The sequence below is a fragment of the Osmerus mordax genome, chromosome 2, assembly GCF_038355195.1.
Source record: "Osmerus mordax isolate fOsmMor3 chromosome 2, fOsmMor3.pri, whole genome shotgun sequence".
Lineage (NCBI taxonomy): Eukaryota > Metazoa > Chordata > Actinopteri > Osmeriformes > Osmeridae > Osmerus > Osmerus mordax.
The window spans coordinates 3,846,769-3,868,965 of record NC_090051.1 but is presented as its reverse complement, the minus strand read 5'-3'; the positions used below and the strand labels follow the sequence as shown (position 1 = coordinate 3,868,965).

Here is a 22,197-nt window from a genome sequence, read left to right as displayed (position 1 = left end):
CAGACTTCTAGCATAGAAACATGTTTATTAAAGGTATTCGTTATCTACATTGATTATACTCTTCAGTAATTCAATACTTACTTAATTTGCTATGGTACAGACTTAAACATACACATTAAATAAATAATGTATTTAATAAAATAGTTTAGTGGTCATAATAGATGTGGGTTGAATGTATTTCTCCTGGACAGCAATTTGCTTAGACAGTAAAAGGGTACAATAACTGAATAGTCTTCTTTAAATGCATATGACATGTTACTGCATTTAAATGCCATTTCATGTAATGTATTACTAAGTGTGTGAACACTGAAAGAATACCGACACTGCAAATAAATACAGTTCCTACGGATGTGTATGACATTGAATGGGCATCTATTAAACAGTAGAACAGGTTCAGCAAATGGACGACTCTTGGACAGCTTATGCTCCTTCATTCACTGCCTTCACGCACTTAGCCATGGTCTGGGAGGCTCTGCTTATAGGATCTGAGGAGGAAGGAGGCAGAAAGGGCTGTGAACCTGCACTATCATATTCTAGAAGATCCTGTCCTAGCAGTCTGGCTGTACCTGTCATGTAGAAGTCTCTCACAGTCAGTAGTGGAGGGATCAGAGGCTCTGCAAGCACAGTCTGGTCCACAGACTAACAAAAACAAGACATACCGTATTATTCTTGTGGACTGTTGGACATTGGACATCCAATATACTACCAGAAAGGGTGCAAAGCTGTATATTTTGGGGAATGGGCTCAGTTGTAGGGCATTTTGACTGTCGATCTGAATATGTAGATATGAATGTGAGGTAATGACTAACCTTTGACAGTTCATTTGCCTGCCTAAAATAGTTGGCCTCCTCCACATTGTCATACCGCACCAGGTTGGGTGAAACCTCCGCCAGCCTGTCACGCACTTCATCAATAGTGTCATAGGGAAGAGTCGCTCCAGCAAGCTGAAGAGAGGAAGGAAAACAAACAAAAACGTTAGAGGCAGGATAGGCAAGTTTTGCGAACTTAGCAATTTTAGCTCCAGTTTGAAAGGATTCAAACCACAATATCCCACTCCTCCCTTAAAAGCCAATCCTCCAAAACACATGAACGTGCTGCCTGACTACTGCCAGGAGGTAGGTAGACAGTCAGACAAGTAGCCCGTCCAATCATATCCAAGCGCGTCACTAGACTGATTTAAGCTAAATTGTCGTTTACCTCAGATATGGCTCTGATGATCTTCCAGTCCTCCCTGGCCAGTCCTGGAGCAGTCACAGCCACCCTGGTCTGCTGTGCGCGGCCCTCTGTGTTCACATAGGTGCCACATTTCTCTGTGTAGGCAGCTCCAGGAAGTATAATGTCAGCCATTGGTCCACCAACATCACCATGGTGTCCTGTGCAGAGTTACAGAATAGTTTGATCAAACAAATCCTGGTTTAGGGATATGGAATGTTAGAAAACTTGGAGAAGCATCTCTCTATTGTCAAGAACAAACTTTTCCAACCCTGATAAATAATAAAGCAGTCTTTTGGCAGGTCTTGGCGAGTAATGCAGCCAGCATCTGCCCCTAAGAGGAACAGGACCTTGGGTGGATTCTTCCTGATGTCCTCCACACCTGCCTTGTACCCAAGATCCAGGGCAGCCACTTGACTTGCCACCCTGTAGCATTAGGTCAACAGAGAGAACTTTAAGTGACCATTTTTTTTATACCATGAAAATATATGTGTGTGTTTCCTATTATTTTGCTTCAGGATTTTTTACCTGTGAAGCACATTGAGAACCTTCCAGTCATTATCGACTCCGCTGCTAACCCGAGCATTGTGAGCTATGGTGGACACGGCAGCCAGTATTGCAGCCCCATCCGCTCGCTGCAGCATTCCACTGCCCACTACTACCACTGGACGTTCGGCCTCAGCCAAAACCTAAAAGATTCAGTGAACAAAAGAGGCAAAGGAAATAAATGTCCACCCTCAATTAGGGAACATTGTCATAAGGTTTCTTACCAAAGCTCACCTATTCACTACAGACTTATTACATATAAGGACGTGTCATTTTATAATGTATAGTATTTTTTTTTAAATATATATAAAAAGTATTTACATACTGTATATATACACACACACACAATATTACCTTAGAGAAGGGATGAGACCCTGCTGCAATGTCCTGTAGGACCTTTGCAGACTCCCCTAGATGGTTGTACGTGTAACTCAGATCCACCTCTCTCCCCACAAGGGCCACCTGCAGCTCATTGTGGAGCCAACTACAGAAGAGACCATCATTTATGAATGCATGTATGACATAGCAGCCAATGCAGTGGCAACACCCCTAAGATTTATAGTTTCCACTTAAAGAGAGACAGTAAATCTGGACCTGGAAGGAAGCTTGCTGCAACGATGACAGTAATTTCATGGAAATTCCAACGCTTGCAAATTTAACCGCACTTAAATCAAGGTCAAGGCCACCCAGATACCTCTTTCTGATCCGTGCGTTGAAAAGCGAAGCCTCATAGCGTGGATTGGTGCCTACCAGAAGAAGCAGATCCGCCTCTTCAATACCGGCAATGTGAGTGTTCAACAGATAGTTTGAGCGCAGGTCAGACCTACAATCAAAGAAGCCACACCCGTCAGATGTAGTCACAGTTCGACCAGGTCTGTCCCCCCCCCCCCCCCCCCCCCAGTGTTCCTGCCTTACCCTGCCCCCGTCATGGGGAACATCTCCTCAGTGCAGAGCTGATCACTGTTCAGACGATTCAGAAGGTCCTTCAGGGCAACAAGAGCCTCTGCATCCACCATCCCCCCAACGACAGCAGCTACCTTGTTACCTTGAGCTCCTTGTAACTGCAAATGAGAACACACTTTAGGAATACATTTACATGGCTAGGCCTCAGACAAGATGAAGTGTGCTCTGTATTTATTAACATACATATTGGTGGGTGCTAAACTGGAATATTTAGTGTATCACATACTACTCCAGCTACACGAGTCAGCACATCTTCCCAGGAAGTGGTCACCAGCTGGCCGGTCTCATTCTTCACCATTGGCTGGGTGAGCCGCTGTCGCTTCAGCCCGTCATAGGCAAACCTGCCAATCAGGAGAGCTGAAAAGTTCAGTGTGAATGATGACTGGACCAGAGCAGAAATTGGGAATTAAAGCTGCAATAGGTAACATTATAAAGTCGATTCAAATATGAGTGCTCCCCAATTCTTGTCTGAACTACTGTGCTTTCTTCAGGTTTGACTGACAGTGGTTTTACAAATTAAGCCAAGGAAAAAAGCCCACCTCGCCGAAGGCGATTGGCTAAACAGGATTGCCGGCACATAATTGGCTGGAATGTAGCTGGCTGCTCCACAATTTGAAACAAACGTTCCACTGGCACTGAGCTGTCTGCGTTGCTAAACAACTCTCAAAGGGCCTCATTAGCTTACACAACATGTTCATATGGGACAAAACTTCGTACTCACTGTACCTTTACAACTGGACCAGAGAAGATAGTGTAAATTAAGTCTGGACCAGAGAAGACAGTGTAAATTAAGTCTGGACCAGAGAAGACAGTGTAAATTAAGTCTGGACCAGAGAAGATAGTGTAAATTAAGTCTGGACCAGAGAAGACAGTGTAAATTAAGTCTGGACCAGAGAAGACAGTGTAAATTAAGTCTGGACTAGAGAAGATAGTGTAAATTATGTCTGGACCAGAGAAGACAGTGTAAATTAAGACTGGACTAGAGAAGATAGTGTAAATTATGTCTGGACCAGAGAAGACAGTGTAAATTAAGACTGGACTAGAGAAGATAGTGTAAATTATGTCTGGACTAGAGAAGATAGTGTAAATTATGTCTGGACCAGAGAAGACAGTGTAAATTAAGACTGGACTAGAGAAGATAGTGTAAATTATGTCTGGACTAGAGAAGATAGTGTAAATTATGTCTGGACCAGAGAAGACAGTGTAAATTAAGACTGGACCAGAGAAGACAGTGTAAATTAAGACTGGACCAGAGCAAAAGGTGTTAGTCCATACTGGCTTCATCTGGTCCTCTACCTGGTCTTATCTGAGATCCACTCTTCATTAATGTCCTCGTGGAGACGAGGAAGGACCCTCATGACTTCTCCGGACCGGGTGCTCAACACAATGTTGCTGCCCACGGCGTCTAACACATCGATAGACTCAGTCTTCCTGTGAGGAACCCAAGGAGACAACTGTAAGAATCACAAAATACGGAAACACTCTAGGAGAGTAGGAGTGTATACATGTGCAAATGAGAAAGGACTGTGGACAAATGTGTTTGTCAGTTACAGTGAAAACAGACCTTTCTTGACTCACCAACTTAGTTCGAACTATGTACTTCTAATCCTTGATCTTCCGCTGTTCTTTCTACATGCATTATTTCTACGGGGCTTTGGATAAATGTTTCTGCTACATGAATCAAATAATTATGGAGTATTTTAAAGTAATGGAAATTGAATAATGGAAATGATATCAACAGCTCCTGAAACATAATAGCAGAGAATGTCCAAACCTGGTTTCCCAGGGACGGGCGGTGAAGGCATAAGGTTTGGAAGTCAGCGCCCCCACGGGGCAGATGTCGATTACGTTCCCAGACAGCTCCGACATGAACATCTTCTCCACATAGGTGCCAATCTGGAGGTCGTTTCCCCTGCCCGTGGTTCCCAGGTCTTCCACACCAGCAATCTCACTGGCAAAGCTGAAATAGAGGTGGACATAGGACAAACCTAGCCTCTAGGAAGACATTGTATGTGTGTACTTACATTTAGGTCATTTAGCAGATGCTCTTATCCAGAGCGACTTACGGTAAGTACAGGGACATTCCCCCCCGAGGCAAGTAGGGTGAAGTGCCTTGCCCAAGGACACAACGTCATTTTGCACAGCTAGAATCGAACCGGCAACCTTCGGATTAATAGCCCGATTCCCTAACCGCTCAGCCATCTGATCCCCCTACTTTGTCCCATGGACTCATTGGTCGGACTCACCGTACACAGCGAGTGCACTGGATGCAGCGAGTCATGATGGTCTTGATGAGGGGGCCGATGTTCTTGTCCTCCACGGCTCTCTTGCTCTCCGTGAAGCGACTCCGGTCGCTGCCAAACATCATGGACTGGTCCTGTGGTGACACAGTCGTGAAACACACATCATTGACTGGTCCTGTGGTGACACAGTCGTGAAACACACATCATTGACTGGTCCTGTGGTGACACAGTCGTGAAACACACATCATGGACTGGTCCTATGGTGACACAGTCGTGAAACACCCATCATTGACTGGTCCTGTTGTGACACAGTCGTGAAACACACATCATGGACTGGTTCTATGGTGACACAGTCGTGAAACAAACACACACGTCAATTTAACCTTAGCCTTTAGCTTGACAGCTCTCAGCTCCAGAGGTAAAGTGAGGCACAGATCTATTACCTGTAGGTCACATTCTCCCCCCTGGTCACAGATTGGGCAATCCAACGGGTGGTTAGCCAACAAGAATTCCATTACTCCTTCTCTATCAGAAAACAAAGGCAACACATGGTTTCATGGTTGTAAAAGTTAGTTCCACCAGTTTAATACAACAAGCTGACCAATAACTCTCAATTCATGACCTACAAATGCTCCCAACCTATCAACTAGCCTACTACAATCGTACTACACAGTTATGCTACCTGTGATAATCACTGTTAATGGATGAAGTCTAGGAAAATAGTGGCTTCTATTTGTACCTGGCCTTCCTTGTTTTGTCAGAGTTTGTTAAGATGTTCCAACCTTTCATGACTGGCATTGCACATGCGGCCACCGGCTACAAGATATGTGTAATTCAAGATGTTATATTGTTAAGTTATTCACGTCCTACAAGATGAGGATGTATACAGTACGTGCATGATACCGTAGAGCTTCATAACACGTTTGATTACCTTTGGTGCTTTCTCAATCTCTACCAGACACATCCGGCAGTTGCCTGCCACCGACAGGCGCTCGTGATAGCAGAAACGAGGGATCTGGATTCCAACCTTCTCGCATGCCTGAGACAAGATTTCAACATGTTGTGAACTCAACCTACTGTAAACAAAGCAGATTCTATGAGATCACTGCCGGTAATAGGCTGGTTAGTCACCTGTAGCACAGTGGTTCCTGGCTCCACTGTAACAGGATTTCCATCTACAAACACCTCTATCAAGTTGCTAGCAGTTGCCGTGGCTACAGAACAAGCTGGAAACACAGATGAAACACAAAGCAGAATTTTCTAGTCAAATGGTTTCAACATTTCACGCTCAGTTTGCAGCTGGTTTCAGTGAACATGACTTGATGAATAAAAAAAAATTGGTTCTGGTTTTCAGTAAACACACATCCATTTTTTTTATCAGCAGTGTAAAAGTAACACATCTGCACATAATGTCATATATATATAATATAACTGATTGTCCCATTATAGCCACAGTCTGGCGTTCATTCTTTTATTTGCTCTCTGGCAAACCTGTAATCCTGACGATAATCCCGGAGTGGAACAAGGTCACCAAGAGTAGACTTTCAGAAGTGCATTGCGTTTAACAAGCGATCATGACGGAACAGTACTAAACGATCAAAATAATACATCGATCCACAAGTATGGAATTATTACCATTACTGGTGGTGGCGGGAACGCCCCCTTTGGTTCGCGTGACAGCTGAGAGAGTGCGGCTCACCGCAGGCAAACGCAACATCCTAATGATGAAAAAAACACAACATATGTTACTGCACATCTTTAGCAGTTGGTGGGTCTTATGGAGTTTACAATCGGTCACTTTTAAAGTAGCAACATAAACACGCTGTATTTTGTAACCTTAAATTGGGGTACATGATAGCTATTATTGGCTACAGTTAGTTTAACGTCCTAGGTTATCCATCGTTTGCAAAGTAGGCTATAAACTAAGCGAGATAGGGCAAACTAGCTACGCACATAGCGATTAGGTTAAATTACTTCGTATAAAGTAGGCTAACTGCAACAGTTATCTATACCCCAATAGCCTACGTGTATGAATACAATGTTATTTTAACATTTCAAAATCTTAAATCTGTCATAATCCGTACCTTGCCGCTGCTCAACCCAGACCCAGACTGTGTTGTCGGTGACTGTGCACTCCTACTCAACTGCGTCACGGTAAACTCAACTGGACAAACCCAGCAACTATAAATTAGTAGACTTAAACATTTAAATGACAATATCGGATGTTATGCATTCCTGACTCATAATACAAATAACTCGTTTGTTTTAAATGGTCGTACAGCCAATAACACGGCCTGTTTTAGGTAATATGCACAGAATGTAAACTATTCCAAAGCATGTGTTGACCAGATATTTTGTGTTTAATAGCCTTAATAATAAGTCTATAGATGTTAATAGCCTATAATTGCAGCAGTTGTTCCCAGCAGGACTTGTTCCAGATGTAGACAATATGAGACCAGATGAGATCAATATTCAAGGATGGTTGCCACTTGCCAGAGAGAGGGAGATAAAAGGAAACATCTGCATCCCCTTTTAAAAAAATAACTGAGGCTACACAAAATCAGGAAGACAGACAACTTAGATCTTAGTATGGGCGAAATAACTCAGCTTCAACAAATTAGTGTTTACAGTCCTTATTCTGGCTGTATTCTCTGACCTTGGTGAATTTACAATGTGCAAGATTGTGTTTGTTCCCTTGAGTCTAACCACCACTCCTGACAGGAGATTAGCAATAAACAGAAAATAACACATGGAATAAAGTCTAAACACAACTAATATTAAACAGTAGATTTATTGACATTGTTTTGCTTCAAATATATTAGAATCAACAAATAAGTAACTAAACAATACTTAACAATATGACACAAAGATACATTGCATGAACCCTCAAGTAAAGGTTGCGTAAACTAGGATAAAATAGCTACTTTTTCAAATATATTGTAGTGTATCATTACAAAAGCATTTCATCCTCCAAAAACAACAAGGACGAATATTTCTAAATACTAAATATGCTTCTAAAAACTCGTATAGGAGCTGTGCTGTCGGTTGGTTTGTTTCTTTTCAACGTAAATGTATCACATACTACTAGTAATATTTTAGCATAATCTTTGCCACTCAGGGTTTCCACTAAAGGGATTTTTTCAGTTGAAAGTTGGTCTTCAGAATAATGAGGCTGCCTGGAAATATCCAAATGAAACAACTCGGAAAAAATCCTTTCAAACTAAAAAATAAATCCAATATGGAGTCACATGAGGATGGGAATACTGTAATGATCAATCACTTACACCTGAAAGAAAACAAGCAAAGCTCCGCTAATACACCTATGCTAGGTAACTCATAAAATGGAAGAACTGCAATCACAGGACAGATAATTCCGTGGGTTCCTCTGGTGGGTTCTCACCTGCCACCGACACAGACTCAGTTGCTGAGATGGACTGACTGAGTTCTCGTAGTGAGCTCTTAGTGATGTCAAGGCACGAGCGCTTCAGGAGGTGCCGAACCTTCTTGCCCACAAGCATGTAGAGAAAAGGGTTGACACAGCTGTTGAAAAAAGCTAAGCTAGTCACAAGGGGGAAACCTGTTTTCAGCACATTGTGCAAGTAGTACGACGAATGCATGGCAATCTCCATTAAACTGAAGGCATGGAAGGGCACCCAGCACAGAAAGAAAGCTAGAATGACTGCAGACACTGTTTTGGAGAAACTAGACAGGCGGACAGAATCATCAGACTGATTCACTTTGATCGCCAGGAGAATGCCGGTCACGGTGATGGCAGTAAAGGGAAGCAGGAACCCCACCGTGGTACGGACAGCCACCATGGTGATGTGCCGCATAGCCGCCGTGCGCCCATCGTGGAGGTGGAAGTTGTTGAAGCACACCACCTTGTTGTGTAACTGGAAGGTGTCGCGGAAGACGAGGGTGGGGAGGCTGAGGACGGCGGCTGCGGCCCACACACCCCCGCACACCCAGCAGGCCCGCCACGCTGAGCGCCATTTCTGGCACCAGCTCAGGTGGACCAGGGAGACATACCTGTCTACGCTGAGGACGGTGAGGAAGAGGACACTGGCGTACATGTTCATCACAGACACAAAGGAGTTGATCTTACACATAGCCAGGCCAAACGACCAGTGGAAGTCTCGAAGCACGTAGTCTATGGAGAAGGGTAAAAACAGCACAAACACAAAATCGGCTACAGCGAGGTTAAGCAACCAGATGCTGTTCACTGTCCGCTTGCTTTTAAATGCTGTCACCCAAATGACAATTCCATTTCCGATCAGACCCAGGGCAAAGCAAATACTATATATGACCACAGAGATTATGTGTGTAGGTTCCGTTTGAGCATAGTCCCCTTTTATGTCTTCCAAGTCCCCATACTCCATGTAATCTTCATAGCTGTAGTTTCCAAAGTCCTCCGAGTCGTTCATTGCTGTATTGTTGTTGAACGTCTAAGAAAGAAACAAAACGTTTTATAAACTTAGCATTACCTTTGGGCGTTATTTATTGATATGAATATCGTTTCAATATCATTTACGCATTCCAAGAATTGGAATTTTATTTGTGTCCATTGTTATCAAACAGGATAAACTCACCAATGTTTTTGTTCTTCTTGTTCCTGATAATGCAGCTTGGCAAACGTGACCTAGGAAGTGAGAGTCGTCCGTTCTGTCAACAGAATGAACAGAGGGCTTCCTAAGGATGTGAGAGAATAAACAGAGACTTTTCCCTCAATCGTGTCTGCGATGAGACCTTTGTTCTTCTCTGTTAATTCATCGCATTATTGCCTTGTGAATGGTGTACACTGCAGCCATATACAATGATAAAAAAACAACCTTATTTATTATTTCGTGGCCGACTCATTGCTTTATAGAAACATACTTTACAAAGTTTGACTTAACTTAAAGACTTAGACTTGTATTATGAAAAGTTATTATAGCTGTAATATAAATATATATGTTTTAACGTTTTCAGCAATATAGTTGTAACCTTGTATTTTCGATGTCTTCGAACAGATCATAAAACATAAAAAGTTGATATAGGCTAGTCATTCTGTCTCTACATACCTTTCGCTGGTTTAAGCCTGGATCGGCCAATCCTTTTTTAAATAGGATAGAATTCAGTCTAGTGGAGTTGTTCCAAATAGACCCAGAACTTCCAAAAAAGCAGAAACGTTCCTAAAAGTCAACGACGTGTCATTTTCATTCGTTCCGCTCGCGTTCCATAACTTGACATCCTTGATGAAGATATAGTTTAATAAATATCTTAACTAGTTTCTAGTTAATGTATTATGTAGTTTTCTGAAGCCATCCTCTCCCCATTCCATCCACAAGCTATTCGGCAGCAGCATATATAGGCTACTGTTGTGTACATCTGAGATGTAGGCGTGTCCACTGACGCGTCCCTTATGGTCAGAAATTTGGAAAAACTGGAGAGGAATAGGATTGCGATCAAATAGAAAAAACTTCATTCCAGGTCAACACCAGATGGTTTATATTGAGGACCACTATAACCCTTAGGCTATTAAAAGCACACAAATGCAAGACGGAGACACTTACAACACATTCTCCATTGCCCCATCACAAAAGATGATAACAGTAAAAATTTGCTATTGATCTAATAACTTTCAGTCAGCGTCTTTTATACCCAACTATTACCTGTAGAACATCCAATCAGACCATATCTTGACCCTTACGGATCAACTGTGAGACCCATCAAGAAGAGACTCCATCCAGCAACTCCAGATTTTAGCATATGAGAGGTGGGGGCAGGGTGACACCCAGCCTTACAAAGTTGAAAACACTATTGACTGTTGGTCATTCATGCAAAAACCAACTCCCCCTTGACTCCTTGATCAGATCAAAGCCACATCTTCATGTCATCTCTGCTTAGACCCACACTGACCAACTGCTTTCTCTGCGGCCCATTCTGCCCGGGGGTACTGTGAGATCATGCACAAAGTTTGTGTGTGTGTACGTGTGTGTCCGTGCGTGTGTGCGTGTGTGCGTACGTGTGTGTGGGTGTGTGCGTGTGCGCGTGCGTGTGCGTGTGTGTGTGTGTGTGTGTGCGTGTCAGCGGTGCCAGGCGGTGTTGAGAGGTCCTGCCAAACAAACTTTCCTGAGGATGCTCTGTCTGGAAGCGGGTTTACTGGAACGAGGACGTTCAACAGCCTGGTTGCAGGCTGCTAAATAGGTACTGACATTGTCCACTCCCAAACAACGCAAAAACATGTTGTCAACCCTGTCCCTAAGCCAACGTACCATGCCACCTGTTACATTGGATTGATTGTGAAAACATTTTCTGCCATTTTTTATGTTTTACCTTAATGTCGAAGGCAGTCAAGACGACCCAAACAATAGGCTAATTCATTGCAGACACTATTTCATATTTATTTTGAATTATTCAAGAGCTGCACTGTTGTGAAACCATCTGTCTTAGCACATAACCAATGTCGAAATGTGTTATTTCAGTTTCTTTGATAATTCAAACAAATTACACATGAAATCAAGTCGGCCTCAGTGGTTTGCATTCCTAGGACACCGGAACTAAATTGCATCAAATGCATTATTATGCCAGCTGGTACTACATTATATTCAGTCAGGATTGTACGTTACCCTTTACCCTTTCTGTGAAGGAAATGCTGAGTGTGTCTTTAGGCTGTGGTTTTAAACACGCGTGCATGATGTTTTATGCGATCACCTGCTTGTGTTTTATTCTCGGGAACGCGCATTGCTGAGCGCGAGCACCACTATATAGGGAGGACATCTTTGTGCACGTCAAGGAGGAGTCTGTTCGCTGATTTTGAGTATCTGGCCACCGCCTACCATTCGTCGACCCGCCCGTTACTGCAGAGTACTCACCCACTGACTGGATACATGAAGGATTTTCCATTAAGGGCATCTACCACGCAATAATGGACCGCAAGCTATTCACTGCGTTGATGTGTTGATACAAATATATTTCAAACATCAAATATGAATCATGCATTTGATATTTCTGGCAAATGTGCTCGTGAGCATCCTTGCGACCTGGCTTCATCCCTCCACAGCGTCATTCGGTATGTACTCCATATTCCTAGCCATATCACATTTCTTCTTAACCGTATCATTTACATCAGCTTTAGTCGTTTCTTGTGTGTTTTACCAGATTACGTCGATATCTGGCATTATAGTTTTTTTATTGTTTCAAATGGGAAAGAATGTATGTGTCCGTAGGAGATTTATATGCTGAGTCCTTAAAGTGATGCTGAGATGGGGCAGACAGAACCTCTGCATCTTCGTTCAGGTTACAAACAAGGATTTATCAAACAATTGTCTTGTATAGTGTAGGTAAATGCACGCAAGCAGTACCCAGCTCTTGATCCGATTCTTTAAGATTACTTTAGTTCCTGAACTTCAAATTATTGATGAATTGTCTTGCCTAGGGCATAGTCTATCATTTGACAGCATTGTAATACATACAAATGATCTAATCAACTAGTAGCATACTTTGCATGTTTGCATGGTGCAGTGTGTTTGGTTGAACAGCAAAAATGGACTTATTCTGCCATATGGAAATGATGAATATATATATGAATATATATATATATATATATATATTTGTTTTCTTTGTTAGGATTAACATTAATACTAGACATGTATATGTCATTTTTGACATTTTGACATTGTGTCATTTCCCTGTTCATAGTCAAATTCCTTTGGTATTTTTTTTTGGGTAGACCTTGAAACCTGAATGTCATAGCTTAAGGTTGATGACATCAATACAGAAAACACCACAATGTACACCCAGGTGCAACGAATCGGAGCCCTTGTAGAACAAAAAAAAACGCACAACCCCAGATGAAAGGTCCACGTTCGAGACGCGAGATTAGATGTCAGCGGACGTGGCAACGTCCCCCGTCGGTGTGGAAGCCTGCGCTGACTGACATGCCTGTGTGGTGGGACCTCTTCTTCTGCAGTTTCTCAAGGAGTGGAGAGCGAGGCTGAGAGGGACGCACTGGCATCGCTACTGGAACTCGAGGCGACTGCAGCATCGGCCCCAGGCAACGCGAGTGGCCATGCGGCAGAGCGAGTCATCGCCTACCCCTCTCGGCTCATCTACTACCTGAACGAGGACTCGGAGAGCACCTATCACGACCTGGACACGCGGACAAGGAACCAGGTCCCAGACGCCCAGGTGAGACAGAGAGGGGGACAGTGCTGTACTGCTGGGCTCCTGCTGTGTGCTGTGTACGGCCCTCTGGGAGTAGATTAGACTATTGCTGCTATGCTGTAGAGTACACCTGTGTTGGTAGGAAGTGCGGCACGCGGGCGGTTGCTGGCTGAGGTGTGACATCGATGAAGCTATCGTATCCCTCCTCCCACCTCCTTCCGCACTCTACCCTCCTCCCTCTTTCTCCTTCCCCCTTCCCCTCCTACCTCCCCCCGCCCATCCGCCCCCCCCCCCCCCCTCCACCTGTCCTGTCCCACGATGGGGGGGGGGGGGGGGGGGGGGGGGGGGGCTTCACATCCTACTTCCTGATTCTCAGAAGGCAGAGTGGTGAAGCCCTGCCGGAAAACCCGAGTCGTCATGACAGCTGACATCAATCTATGTTATCGCTCCCCCTCAAGGTCTCCTTGAACTTTGACCTGTGCTTTCACCCTTGTGTCTCTCCCGCAGTCGGTCCACCTTGCTCAAGCCAGTTTTCAACTAGAGGCCTTTGGCTCCAGATTTGTACTGGACCTTACGTTAAACAAGTAAGTTCCCACCCAAGTTCAAGTCTTTATTGTCCTATAGCAGGACATTTGGTGTGTTGACAGTTCAAACACATAACAGCAACACTTTACATTCAGGTTACATTAACTACCATGGGACGACGTAATACCTTAGCAACAACGTTGTAGTTACGCAGGAACTGTGATTTAGTTTGACTTTATTATGGTTTAGAGGTGCAAGTTGTTACACAAGTAAAATATGGTATGAGAGAGGTTGGGCTCTGCAGGAGTAAGCGGATGTTAACACAAGCTTCAACTGCTCCCTTTAAAACATCCATTCACCCCTCTCCTATACTACGGCAAAGCCAATCCTATGTACTTTATTTTTATTGCAATGTAGTTACATGTACAGTTAATATTACCGTGACGTAAAGTGTTGCCCACTAACAGATACATTGCAACATGCACCAGCATTTACTCTACAAAAAAACTTGTCTATATCTGTATTACATATCCAACTGACCTTAAAACTGTTTTGGGTACTTCTGATGAATTTTCATTGCACTGTGCCTAGTAAACACAGATTGTTCCCTGACTTTGATCCCCAAAATACCGTTAGAATCTTTGACATTTTTTTTTCCTTTGCTTTCTATTTGCACTCTTTGTATGTCAATTTACATTTACATTTAGTCATTTAGCAGACGCTCTTATCCAGAGCGACTTACAGTAAGTACAGGGACATTCCCCCGAGGCAAGTAGGGTGAAGTGCCTTGCCCAAGGACACAACGTCCGTTGGCAGGACCGGGAATCGAACTGGCAACCTTCGGATTACTAGCCCGATTCCCTCACCGCTCAGCCACCTGATTTTTTTGCAATGTGCATAAAAGCGATAACATTGAAAAATTCCTAATTGTTTTGGTTATTCTAACATCCCAATCCCATCCTATATCAACGCGAGTTACAGAGTTCATCGTCATAGTAGCAAACCTTTTGCATGACATCATGTGTGCACATGCCTTGCCTTTCATCCACCAGTCTTGGTCGTTTTCCTTTTAGATATGGTTGATGCGTCCATATCCAGACTCGGGCAACATTTCTCACGCTTGTCAAGGTCATGTCCACAACAATGGGCCCCTTCTGCCTATCCCAGAGACACTGAGCGAGCGCTACGCCGGCTCATTTTGAACAGCGCCCGTGACAGCGCTCGTGATTCCCCAGCTCTTCTAAGTGACTCTGCTCCCCGTGAAGGAAGGGGGATTATAGGTCAGCCCCGTGATTAATGCCACATCTCACCTGGGTAATGGTGTCACGGGCACGGACACTGAAGCGTTCCTCTGGAGCAACGCTGTCCACTGGCCCATGACAGCCTCCTGGTCAGCCATGACCTCCACCACCACCATGACCACAACACAGAGGCATTGATCAGCCCCTCCGACAGCCCCCCCCCCCGCCCCCTCTCAGCCTTTAAGAGCTGACGGCCAGTAGATTACCAGACCAGCACCAGCATCCCAGCTTGGGGAACTGCCTTGTTTTTGTGGAAAGGGAGACACTGTGTGATGTACTGTGAGATGTGCTGCAACGCTCTGTGTGTGAGAGTTTCTCACGTACCAAGGCGTCCTGGCAGCCGCGGACCCAGTTGGGTCTCATGGTTTGGTCGTCATGTGGGGTGTAGGAGGCGACCACACATGCAGAGGCTGACCCCCAGGGCTGTGGTTGTAAATGCCAGGGGCCTGAAGTGGGCTCACAGTCAGTAGGCTGAGGAAAACCGCCGGTAATGCCTTGATTTATGCCTTTCCAGTGGGTGTACAGATCTTTGTAGTTAATGGTAATGTAATCAAGAGGTTGTGCTGCTGGGATAATAGAACACTGCACCTTGGACCACACATGCAGGGAACACACACACACACACACACACACACTACACATTACTGCCATGAGGGGTCAGGTCAGTGCCCTATCTCTGACCCGGAGAGTTAACTAGTTCATGTCCTCCAACATCACTCCTAACTCTCGCACAGCCTCCATGCACAGCACCTTCATTACATGGCTCCACCCATTACGCCCCCATTAGATGACTAGATAAAGACCTTAAGGTGACCTTACAGCACGCTGTTGTTGTTTGCGAGGCACGGAAACCAGCTTGCTGCGTTAGGTGCATTGGTGTCGGGAGTGGATTCTGGGTAGCTTGAATTCTGCTCACTGTTGTAGCTGCGACAAGGCTGAGGCTAAATTTAGATAGGTCTGCAACCTGCCAATGGGAGCAAGTTCTACTGCTTTGTTAGCCGCACCTGGGAGGGTTAGAGACGACAGAACGCACGCTCAGCTAAATCCACGAGTTTCCTGTTCCTCGCTGTGAACGTCTCCTGACGTCATCACACGGGATTAGGCTCCGCCCCAATCTCAAGGCAGCTGGGTGTGCTCGTCAGCTCTTTCTATCTTGTGAAGTCTTTGTGGTGTGTTTGTGTGTGCGTGCGTGCGTGTGTTGCTCCTCACTGACGGAGGCCGTCCTCGGAGGTTGTCTTTGGCCCGCAGCGCTGTCTGTCTCCAGCGCTGTCTGTCTCCAGAGCTGTCTGTCTCCAGCGCTGTCTGTCTCCAGTTCTGTCTGTCTCCAGTTCTGTCTGTCTCCAGCGCTGTCTGTCTCCAGCGCTGTCTGTCTCCAGAGCTGTCTGTCTCCAGCGCTGTCTGTCTCCAGCGCTGTCTGTCTCCAGCGCTGTCTGTCTCCAGCGCTGTCTGTCTCCAGCGCTGTCTGTCTCCGCTCGGCGTCTCATCTGGAGCCGGAGCAGCGTCGGCGTTCACTTAGCGGCGACGCTGCTCCTATCATGTGCCAGAGCCAGACGGGGGAACAGCAGGGACGGCATCACGGGTGGGGGGTGGGGGTGTGTGTGTGTGTGTGGGGGGGGGGGGGGGGGCGTGGGGTGTTGGGGTGGGGAGTGGGGAGGGAGTTGGGGGGGGGGGGGGGCAACATTTGGTCTATGGCGCCAAGGCCAAGAATTTCCTGCAGTTTTTGGTCTCTTCTCTTCCTCCCTCTCTCCTCTTCTAACGCTTCATTGTGGCACTCAAGTCTTCTGTGGACTCAGTGACCTGTCTGAGGTTGGATTTTCCCCCCTCCGTGCACCCGTACCACACCACGCACACACGCTGCACACACACACACACGCGCTGCACAAACACACGTGGCGGCTTGCCTGCCTCCTCGCTCCACACTTGTCCACGCTCACGTTCCACTGCTTCAACCTGTCCTCTCTGCAGTGCTGCACTCTTCCCCTTACACACACACACACACACACACACACACACACACACAACACACACACACACACACACACACACACAACACACACAGTTACAGTACTCTCTTCCCTTCTCTTATCACACACCAGCAACACACACTTACCGGTGCTGAGGCGCACTCTCCCTCTCCCTGCCTCATCCGTCAGGCTATAAATAGCCCCTTACCCAGGCATCTCTCCCAGAGACTGCAATGGTGCTCCCTGCCCTCCTCCCTCCTCCTCCTCCCCTCCTCCCTCCTGCCCTCCTCCCTCCTCCCTCCTCCCTCCTCCCTCCTCCCTCCTCCTCCTCCCTCCCCGCCTGCCCCTCCTCCCTCCTCCCTCTTCCCCCTCCCTCCTCCTCCTCCCTCCTCCCTCCTCCCTCTCCTCCTGCCCTCCTCCCTCCTCCCTCTTCCCTCCTCCCTCCTCCCTCCTCCCTCCTCCCTCCTCCCTCCTCCCTCCTCCCTCCTCCCTCCTGCCCTCCTCCCTCCTCCCTCTTCCCTCCTCCCTCCTCCCTCCTCCCTCCTCCCTCCTCCCTCCTGCCCTCCTCCCTCCTCCCTCTTCCTCCTCCCTCCTCCCTCCTGCCCCCTCCCTCCTCCCTCCTCCCTGCTCCCTCCTGCCATCCTCCCTCCTCCCTCCTCCCTCCTCCCTCCTCCCTCCTGCCCTCCTCCCTCTCCCCTCCTCCCTCCTGCCCTCCTCCCTCTCCCATCCTCCCTCCTCCCTCTTCCCTCCTCCCTCCTGCCCTCCTCCCTCCTCCCTCCTCCCTCCTGCCCTCCTCCCTCCTCCCTCCTCCCTCCTCCCTCCTGCCCTCCTCCCTCCTGCCCTCCTCCCTCCTCCCTCCTCCCTCCTCCCTCCTGCCCTCCTCCCTCCTCCTCCTCCCTCCTCCCTGCTCCCTCCTGCCATCCTCCCTCCTCCCTCCTCCCTCCTCCCTCCTCCTCCTGCCCTCCTCCCTCCTCCTCCTGCCCTCCTCCCTCCTCCCTCCTCCCTCCTCCCTCTTCCCTCCTCCCTCCTGCCCTCCTCCCTCCTCCCTCCTCCCTCCTGCCCTCCTCCCTCCTCCCTCCTCCCTCCTCCCTCCTCCCTCCTCCCTCCTCCCTCCTCCCAAGCCGAGCGCCACTTCCTGCTCACATGCCTGAGCGTCGCTCAAAAAATGTCACCCTGTCCGGGTTTCCACCAGATAAGCTCCTCCTTCTTTTTCCCCCTTTATTGCAACAAAAGAGGGGGCGGGGGGGGGGGGGGAGGGCAAGAGGGTGTTTTGAACGAGATCTCCAAGGTTACCCCGGGAAAAGCGCCGTTGTGGCAGAAATGGCAGTATCTCGGAGGCGGCCGCCAGCGATCAGATCGAGCGTGCGTGGCGGCGGGGTTCGCTGAGTCAGACGTGAGGCGCGGAGGGAGGGCGGAGGCGGGCGGTGTTCAAGGTGAAGTCGAGACCCCAAAGCCAGCCTACGCTGACACCATTTTGAAAAAGGAGACACCAGCCTCACTGGTGTGGACTCTGTCTAACCTGACTAATTATAGAAGGCCTCTTTGATCGGATAGAGACGAGATCAAATGGATGTATCGAGAGGCTCTTGTTTGAGGGAATCTTCAAAGTGTAGCAGAGAGTTGGCAGCAGCTAGTTAACATTTGAATACTCATGTTGGCAGTTTTTTTGTGTTGGTTTAATATCCTATTCTGGGGCCAGACACGAGAGTGCTGACTGATCCAACCTCTATATTAATACAGTGTGGGCTGAGGCATGTATCTGCTTGTCAGGAAACATCCCTTCGGCCACTCATTAAACTATTTCTCTTGAACTTTTAAGTTGCTGTGGGCGTCTGGCTGGTGGCTTTCCAAGTACACATACCTCTGGGCTGTTGTTCTTTAAACTGTTGAACAGGACCTGCCCCCGAGGCCTCTAAACCATGTTGTCAAGCGATCCCCACACGAGGAGGCCTGAGTCACAGCCCTGGTCCAGACAGCGACCAGCCAGGCAGCCGCGCCGTGCGTCATCCCAACCGTGAGAAACACACACATCCCACTAACCAGCTCTTGTTTTTCTGCCTTGCAGTGACTTGTTGTCTTCCAGACTATGTGGAGATCCACTATGAGAAGGGGACTCCGGTACTGTCCAAGGTAAAGTGCCCTCCGGTCAGGACTCGAAGTTGCGGCCGTCTCCCTCTGTCTGGTTCCGCTGCAGGCTAATTGTCTCCCAGTGGGAAAGGCCAGCTGGTACATGGGGGATTGTATTGTTCTGCTCTGCTGCCCGGGTGCGATGAGGAACGTGTTGATAGAACAACATGGAGCAGACCGCTTGGTCCTTCTGGTCTGTGGAACACCAGACCACCACACAGATTTCAGACCACGGTCAACCAAAGTAGCACACCAGCTCCAATGTGTTTACATTTTTACATTTACATTTAGTCATTTAGCAGACGCTCTTATCCAGAGCGACTTACAGTAAGTGTTTAGAATGTGACGTGTGGCATGACGTGAGCCAGCTAACTGGGCTGAGTCGAATCTGTAATGCCGTCAGATTTATCATCGTCAGTATATGTTGCGTTTTAGCCGATCCATTTAGATAATCACGCTCGTCTTGGACTGGGAGGGAGAGGGGAGGGGAGGGGAGGGGAGGAGGGGGGAGAAGGATGGGTCTGAAAGAGAAAATAGACAGAATGAGCAGAGTGGGAGAAGAGAGAGGAAAGGAGGAGAAGGAGAGAGGAGAGGGAGAGGGGGGGGAAAGAGAGAGAGTGAGACAAACAGAGAGACAGAGAGTGAATGAGAGGCAGAGAAACAGAGAGAGAGAGAGTGAGTGAGAGGCAGAGAACAGAGAGAGAGGGAGAGAGGGAGCGAGAGAAAAAAGGGGTTAGAGATGTGAGTGCTGGCTGCCGCTGCTGAATCAGTCTGGGCGCGGGGCTGGCGCGCGCTGACGCTGACTCAGCGAGGCTCTCCTGCTGCCTCCACCTCCCAGAGTCCGGGTCACGTGACAGGGGAGAGCCGGCTCTCTGCAGTGGCAATGCAGCGTGGGACGGCTGGAGGGAAACGATCCTCTCCTCACCCTAGCCCTGGCGGCGGAGTCACACAGCGAGCACGCCCGGTGATAAGTCAGCCATCTGGGGGGCCAAGGGGAGACACATTGGAATTAGCCGGAAGCCCGCGAGCCACCAGCTCCCTGTGGTCAACCAGGCTTCCGATGACAGTTAAACTGAGAGCTACAAAATCAACCCTAAAAATGGTACAGCTAGTGTAACACAAGGCCAGTGGTAGCGCGCAGAGCAGAGCCGAAAGGTACACCGTTATATAAGCACACAGAATACAGTTATGAAAGATATAGCTAAATAAAGAAATAAAGAAATTCAGTGTGCAGTGCAATGTAATGTCGCTGTGGGGTGTGTGTGTTGTGGCTTGGTGAGGGGTGTTTAAATCCTGTGTGTGTGTGTGTGTTGTGGCTTGGTGAGGGTGTTTAAATACTGTTGTGTTTCCCCTTAGGGAGGGGAGCACTGTTATTACCACGGCCAGGTGAGAGGCAAAGAGGAGTCCCCGCGTCGCCTTGTCTACCTGCAACGGACTGCAGTAAGTCACCGGGGCCGAACGGAAACACGACGGGCCTCGCCTGGGATATCTGACGTATACCTCCTGTGTGCTCTGTCTATCCACAGCTCCTATTGACTGTGTATTGACTGGCTTCTGTCTCCCTTTCCCTCTTCGCTGCCTCTGCCCCTCTCTCTCTCTCTCTCTCTCTCTCTCTCTCTCTCTCCCCATCCCTCTCCCTCTCCCTCTCTCTCTCTCTGCCTCTGCCCCTCTCTCTCTCTCTCCTCTCTGCCTCTCCTCTCTCTCTCTGTCTCTCTCCCTCTCTCTCTCTCTCTCTCTCTCTCTCTCTCTCTCTCTCTCTGCCTCTCCCCTCTCTCTCTCTCTCTCTGCGCCGACAGCGGAATGTTTGATGACGGAGCCTACGTGTATCTAATTGAGCCTCAACAACAGACTCATCCATCGTAAGTTCTTACTCGACAAAACCTTTGCCAAGTTCATACTAATAGCTCCGGGTCTACCCCTAATGCACCAGGGCCTACTTAGGTTGCAGCATCACAGCGGTCCACCTCCTCATCGCTCTTGTTGTTACCCCGAGGGCGCGCCATGTCCGTCCATTTCCTGTTTGTCTGGCAGGACTTCCTCTGTGGCTTTCCTCCTCTTCACCCTGCTTCTCCAACGAGAGGATATCCACCGCATGTTGCTCCTCCAATGCCAAGAAGGGCGATAGAACAAACACAAAACGACGCCGTCGAAATGTCTTTTCGAGTGTTTCTCTCACTGTCACTTCTGGCTTGTTTATGAGCTGGGTGAGGTGCACTTACCGCCAAGCCTCGGCCTCATGATGACACATGTTCTAGTGTAACGCGACCCGTGTTCCTGCCACAGTCATGCCGATGTTGTCCCCCCCCGCAGGATAGCTCCGCCAGACCCCACACCCTGCGCAGACGCCCTCCCTGCAGTCGAACGACGACTCGGGAAGAGCTGGGTGAGGATTTATGTTTGTGTTTTGTTCTTTCTTCGTTTCTATATGACCTCTCTGTTACGGATTGTGACCTCTGGGCCGGGGTTCACAGCCAAGCCTGCCATACAGCCACACCCAGGCCGGCCACTCGGGTCTGTTTTCCATGCTATAAACTCCAGCTGTAAGCGGTCCTGTGCTGGTGTCAACTCTACGGAACAGAGCTGCGCTCCTATAGCAGTGGCAGGCTCCCGTTCTAAGTGGTTCCCCTTAGACAAACGAAGACACAGTCTCCGGTGTTGCCGTAGTCGTTCCAGGTTCCGGTTTTCGAAGCGGTTCTAAGCGGTTCCTGCGTGTCCCTGTATCTTTCCACAGAAGACGAGGAGCAGCTACTCTCGGAGCTGGACGACATGTCCTGGCTGAAGCGCAGGAAAAAGCGAGCTGTAAGTCCATGACCTCACCGCTCCGATAAATAACGCGCTCCGCCTCCTGGCGTTCCATAGCACTGGCACGCGCTAGCTCCCTCAAACAACTGCCGTTTTCCAACACAAGTCCTCCTAGGATTCCCTGTCCGTTCACAAGGTACCAAAGTATTTACCATGACTCAGACCCCCACCCATAAGCAAAACACAGAGTTTTTTCCCCTTCTTACTCCAACTCCCGGTGATTGCTATGAGAATGAATGAATTTGCTGTCTTTTCAGATGCCTCGGAATGTTTTCGAGGAGATGAAGTATTTGGAGATAATGATCAGTCAGTGACCACAGCATGGTACGTGCCCAATCAGGCACACTGTCGACAGCAGGCATCGTGGGC

At 47.8% G+C, this 22,197-nt stretch overlaps 3 protein-coding genes across 3 annotated transcripts in view; 1 reads left to right on the top strand and 2 right to left on the bottom strand.

Moving 5' to 3' along the window:
• Positions 1 to 3: 3 nt before the first annotated feature.
• Positions 4 to 7,105, bottom strand: LOC136958589 (NADH-ubiquinone oxidoreductase 75 kDa subunit, mitochondrial-like). Its single transcript, XM_067252601.1, has 19 exons — positions 7,049 to 7,105; positions 6,600 to 6,682; positions 6,096 to 6,190; positions 5,896 to 6,003; positions 5,704 to 5,780; positions 5,408 to 5,489; positions 4,968 to 5,098; positions 4,496 to 4,681; positions 4,018 to 4,152; positions 2,948 to 3,062; positions 2,674 to 2,819; positions 2,453 to 2,581; positions 2,113 to 2,242; positions 1,741 to 1,901; positions 1,484 to 1,638; positions 1,198 to 1,373; positions 810 to 944; positions 567 to 639; positions 4 to 485 (listed from the first exon to the last, which is right to left on the bottom strand). Exons 2-19 carry the CDS (start codon positions 6,679 to 6,681, stop codon positions 421 to 423), a joined length of 2,181 nt encoding a protein of 726 aa, XP_067108702.1. The 5' UTR covers position 6,682; positions 7,049 to 7,105; the 3' UTR covers positions 4 to 420.
• Positions 7,106 to 7,736: 631 nt separating this feature from the next.
• Positions 7,737 to 10,240, bottom strand: cmklr2 (chemerin chemokine-like receptor 2). Its single transcript, XM_067259658.1, has 3 exons — positions 10,025 to 10,240; positions 9,554 to 9,626; positions 7,737 to 9,409 (listed from the first exon to the last, which is right to left on the bottom strand). Exon 3 carries the CDS (start codon positions 9,386 to 9,388, stop codon positions 8,321 to 8,323), a length of 1,068 nt encoding a protein of 355 aa, XP_067115759.1. The 5' UTR covers positions 9,389 to 9,409; positions 9,554 to 9,626; positions 10,025 to 10,240; the 3' UTR covers positions 7,737 to 8,320.
• Positions 10,241 to 11,800: 1,560 nt separating this feature from the next.
• Positions 11,801 to 22,197, top strand: part of LOC136959723 (disintegrin and metalloproteinase domain-containing protein 23) — a 20,444-nt gene continuing 10,047 nt past the window's right edge. The window contains 12 exon segments of the mRNA XM_067254015.1: positions 11,801 to 12,015; positions 12,916 to 13,133; positions 13,617 to 13,693; positions 13,773 to 13,789; positions 18,983 to 19,029; positions 20,383 to 20,433; positions 20,435 to 20,466; positions 20,823 to 20,889; positions 21,337 to 21,409; positions 21,758 to 21,825; positions 22,086 to 22,133; positions 22,135 to 22,152. Of these exon segments, the coding sequence (XP_067110116.1) occupies positions 11,940 to 12,015; positions 12,916 to 13,133; positions 13,617 to 13,693; positions 13,773 to 13,789; positions 18,983 to 19,029; positions 20,383 to 20,433; positions 20,435 to 20,466; positions 20,823 to 20,889; positions 21,337 to 21,409; positions 21,758 to 21,825; positions 22,086 to 22,133; positions 22,135 to 22,152 (792 nt within the window). The 5' untranslated portion in view covers positions 11,801 to 11,939.

Excerpts from the sequence above, each read along its gene's own strand:
- LOC136958589 (XM_067252601.1), bottom strand. The coding sequence starts at position 6,681 with ATGTTGCGTTTGCCTGCGGTGAGCCGCACTCTCTCAGCTGTCACGCGA. Across the intron at positions 5,099-5,407 it reads GGGGAGAATGTGACCTACAG|GACCAGTCCATGATGTTTGG; the intron begins GTAATAGATCTG and ends GTGTCACCACAG. Across the intron at positions 4,682-4,967 it reads CAGTGCACTCGCTGTGTACG|CTTTGCCAGTGAGATTGCTG; the intron begins GTGAGTCCGACC and ends CCTCTATTTCAG.
- cmklr2 (XM_067259658.1), bottom strand. The coding sequence starts at position 9,388 with ATGAACGACTCGGAGGACTTTGGAAACTACAGCTATGAAGATTACATG.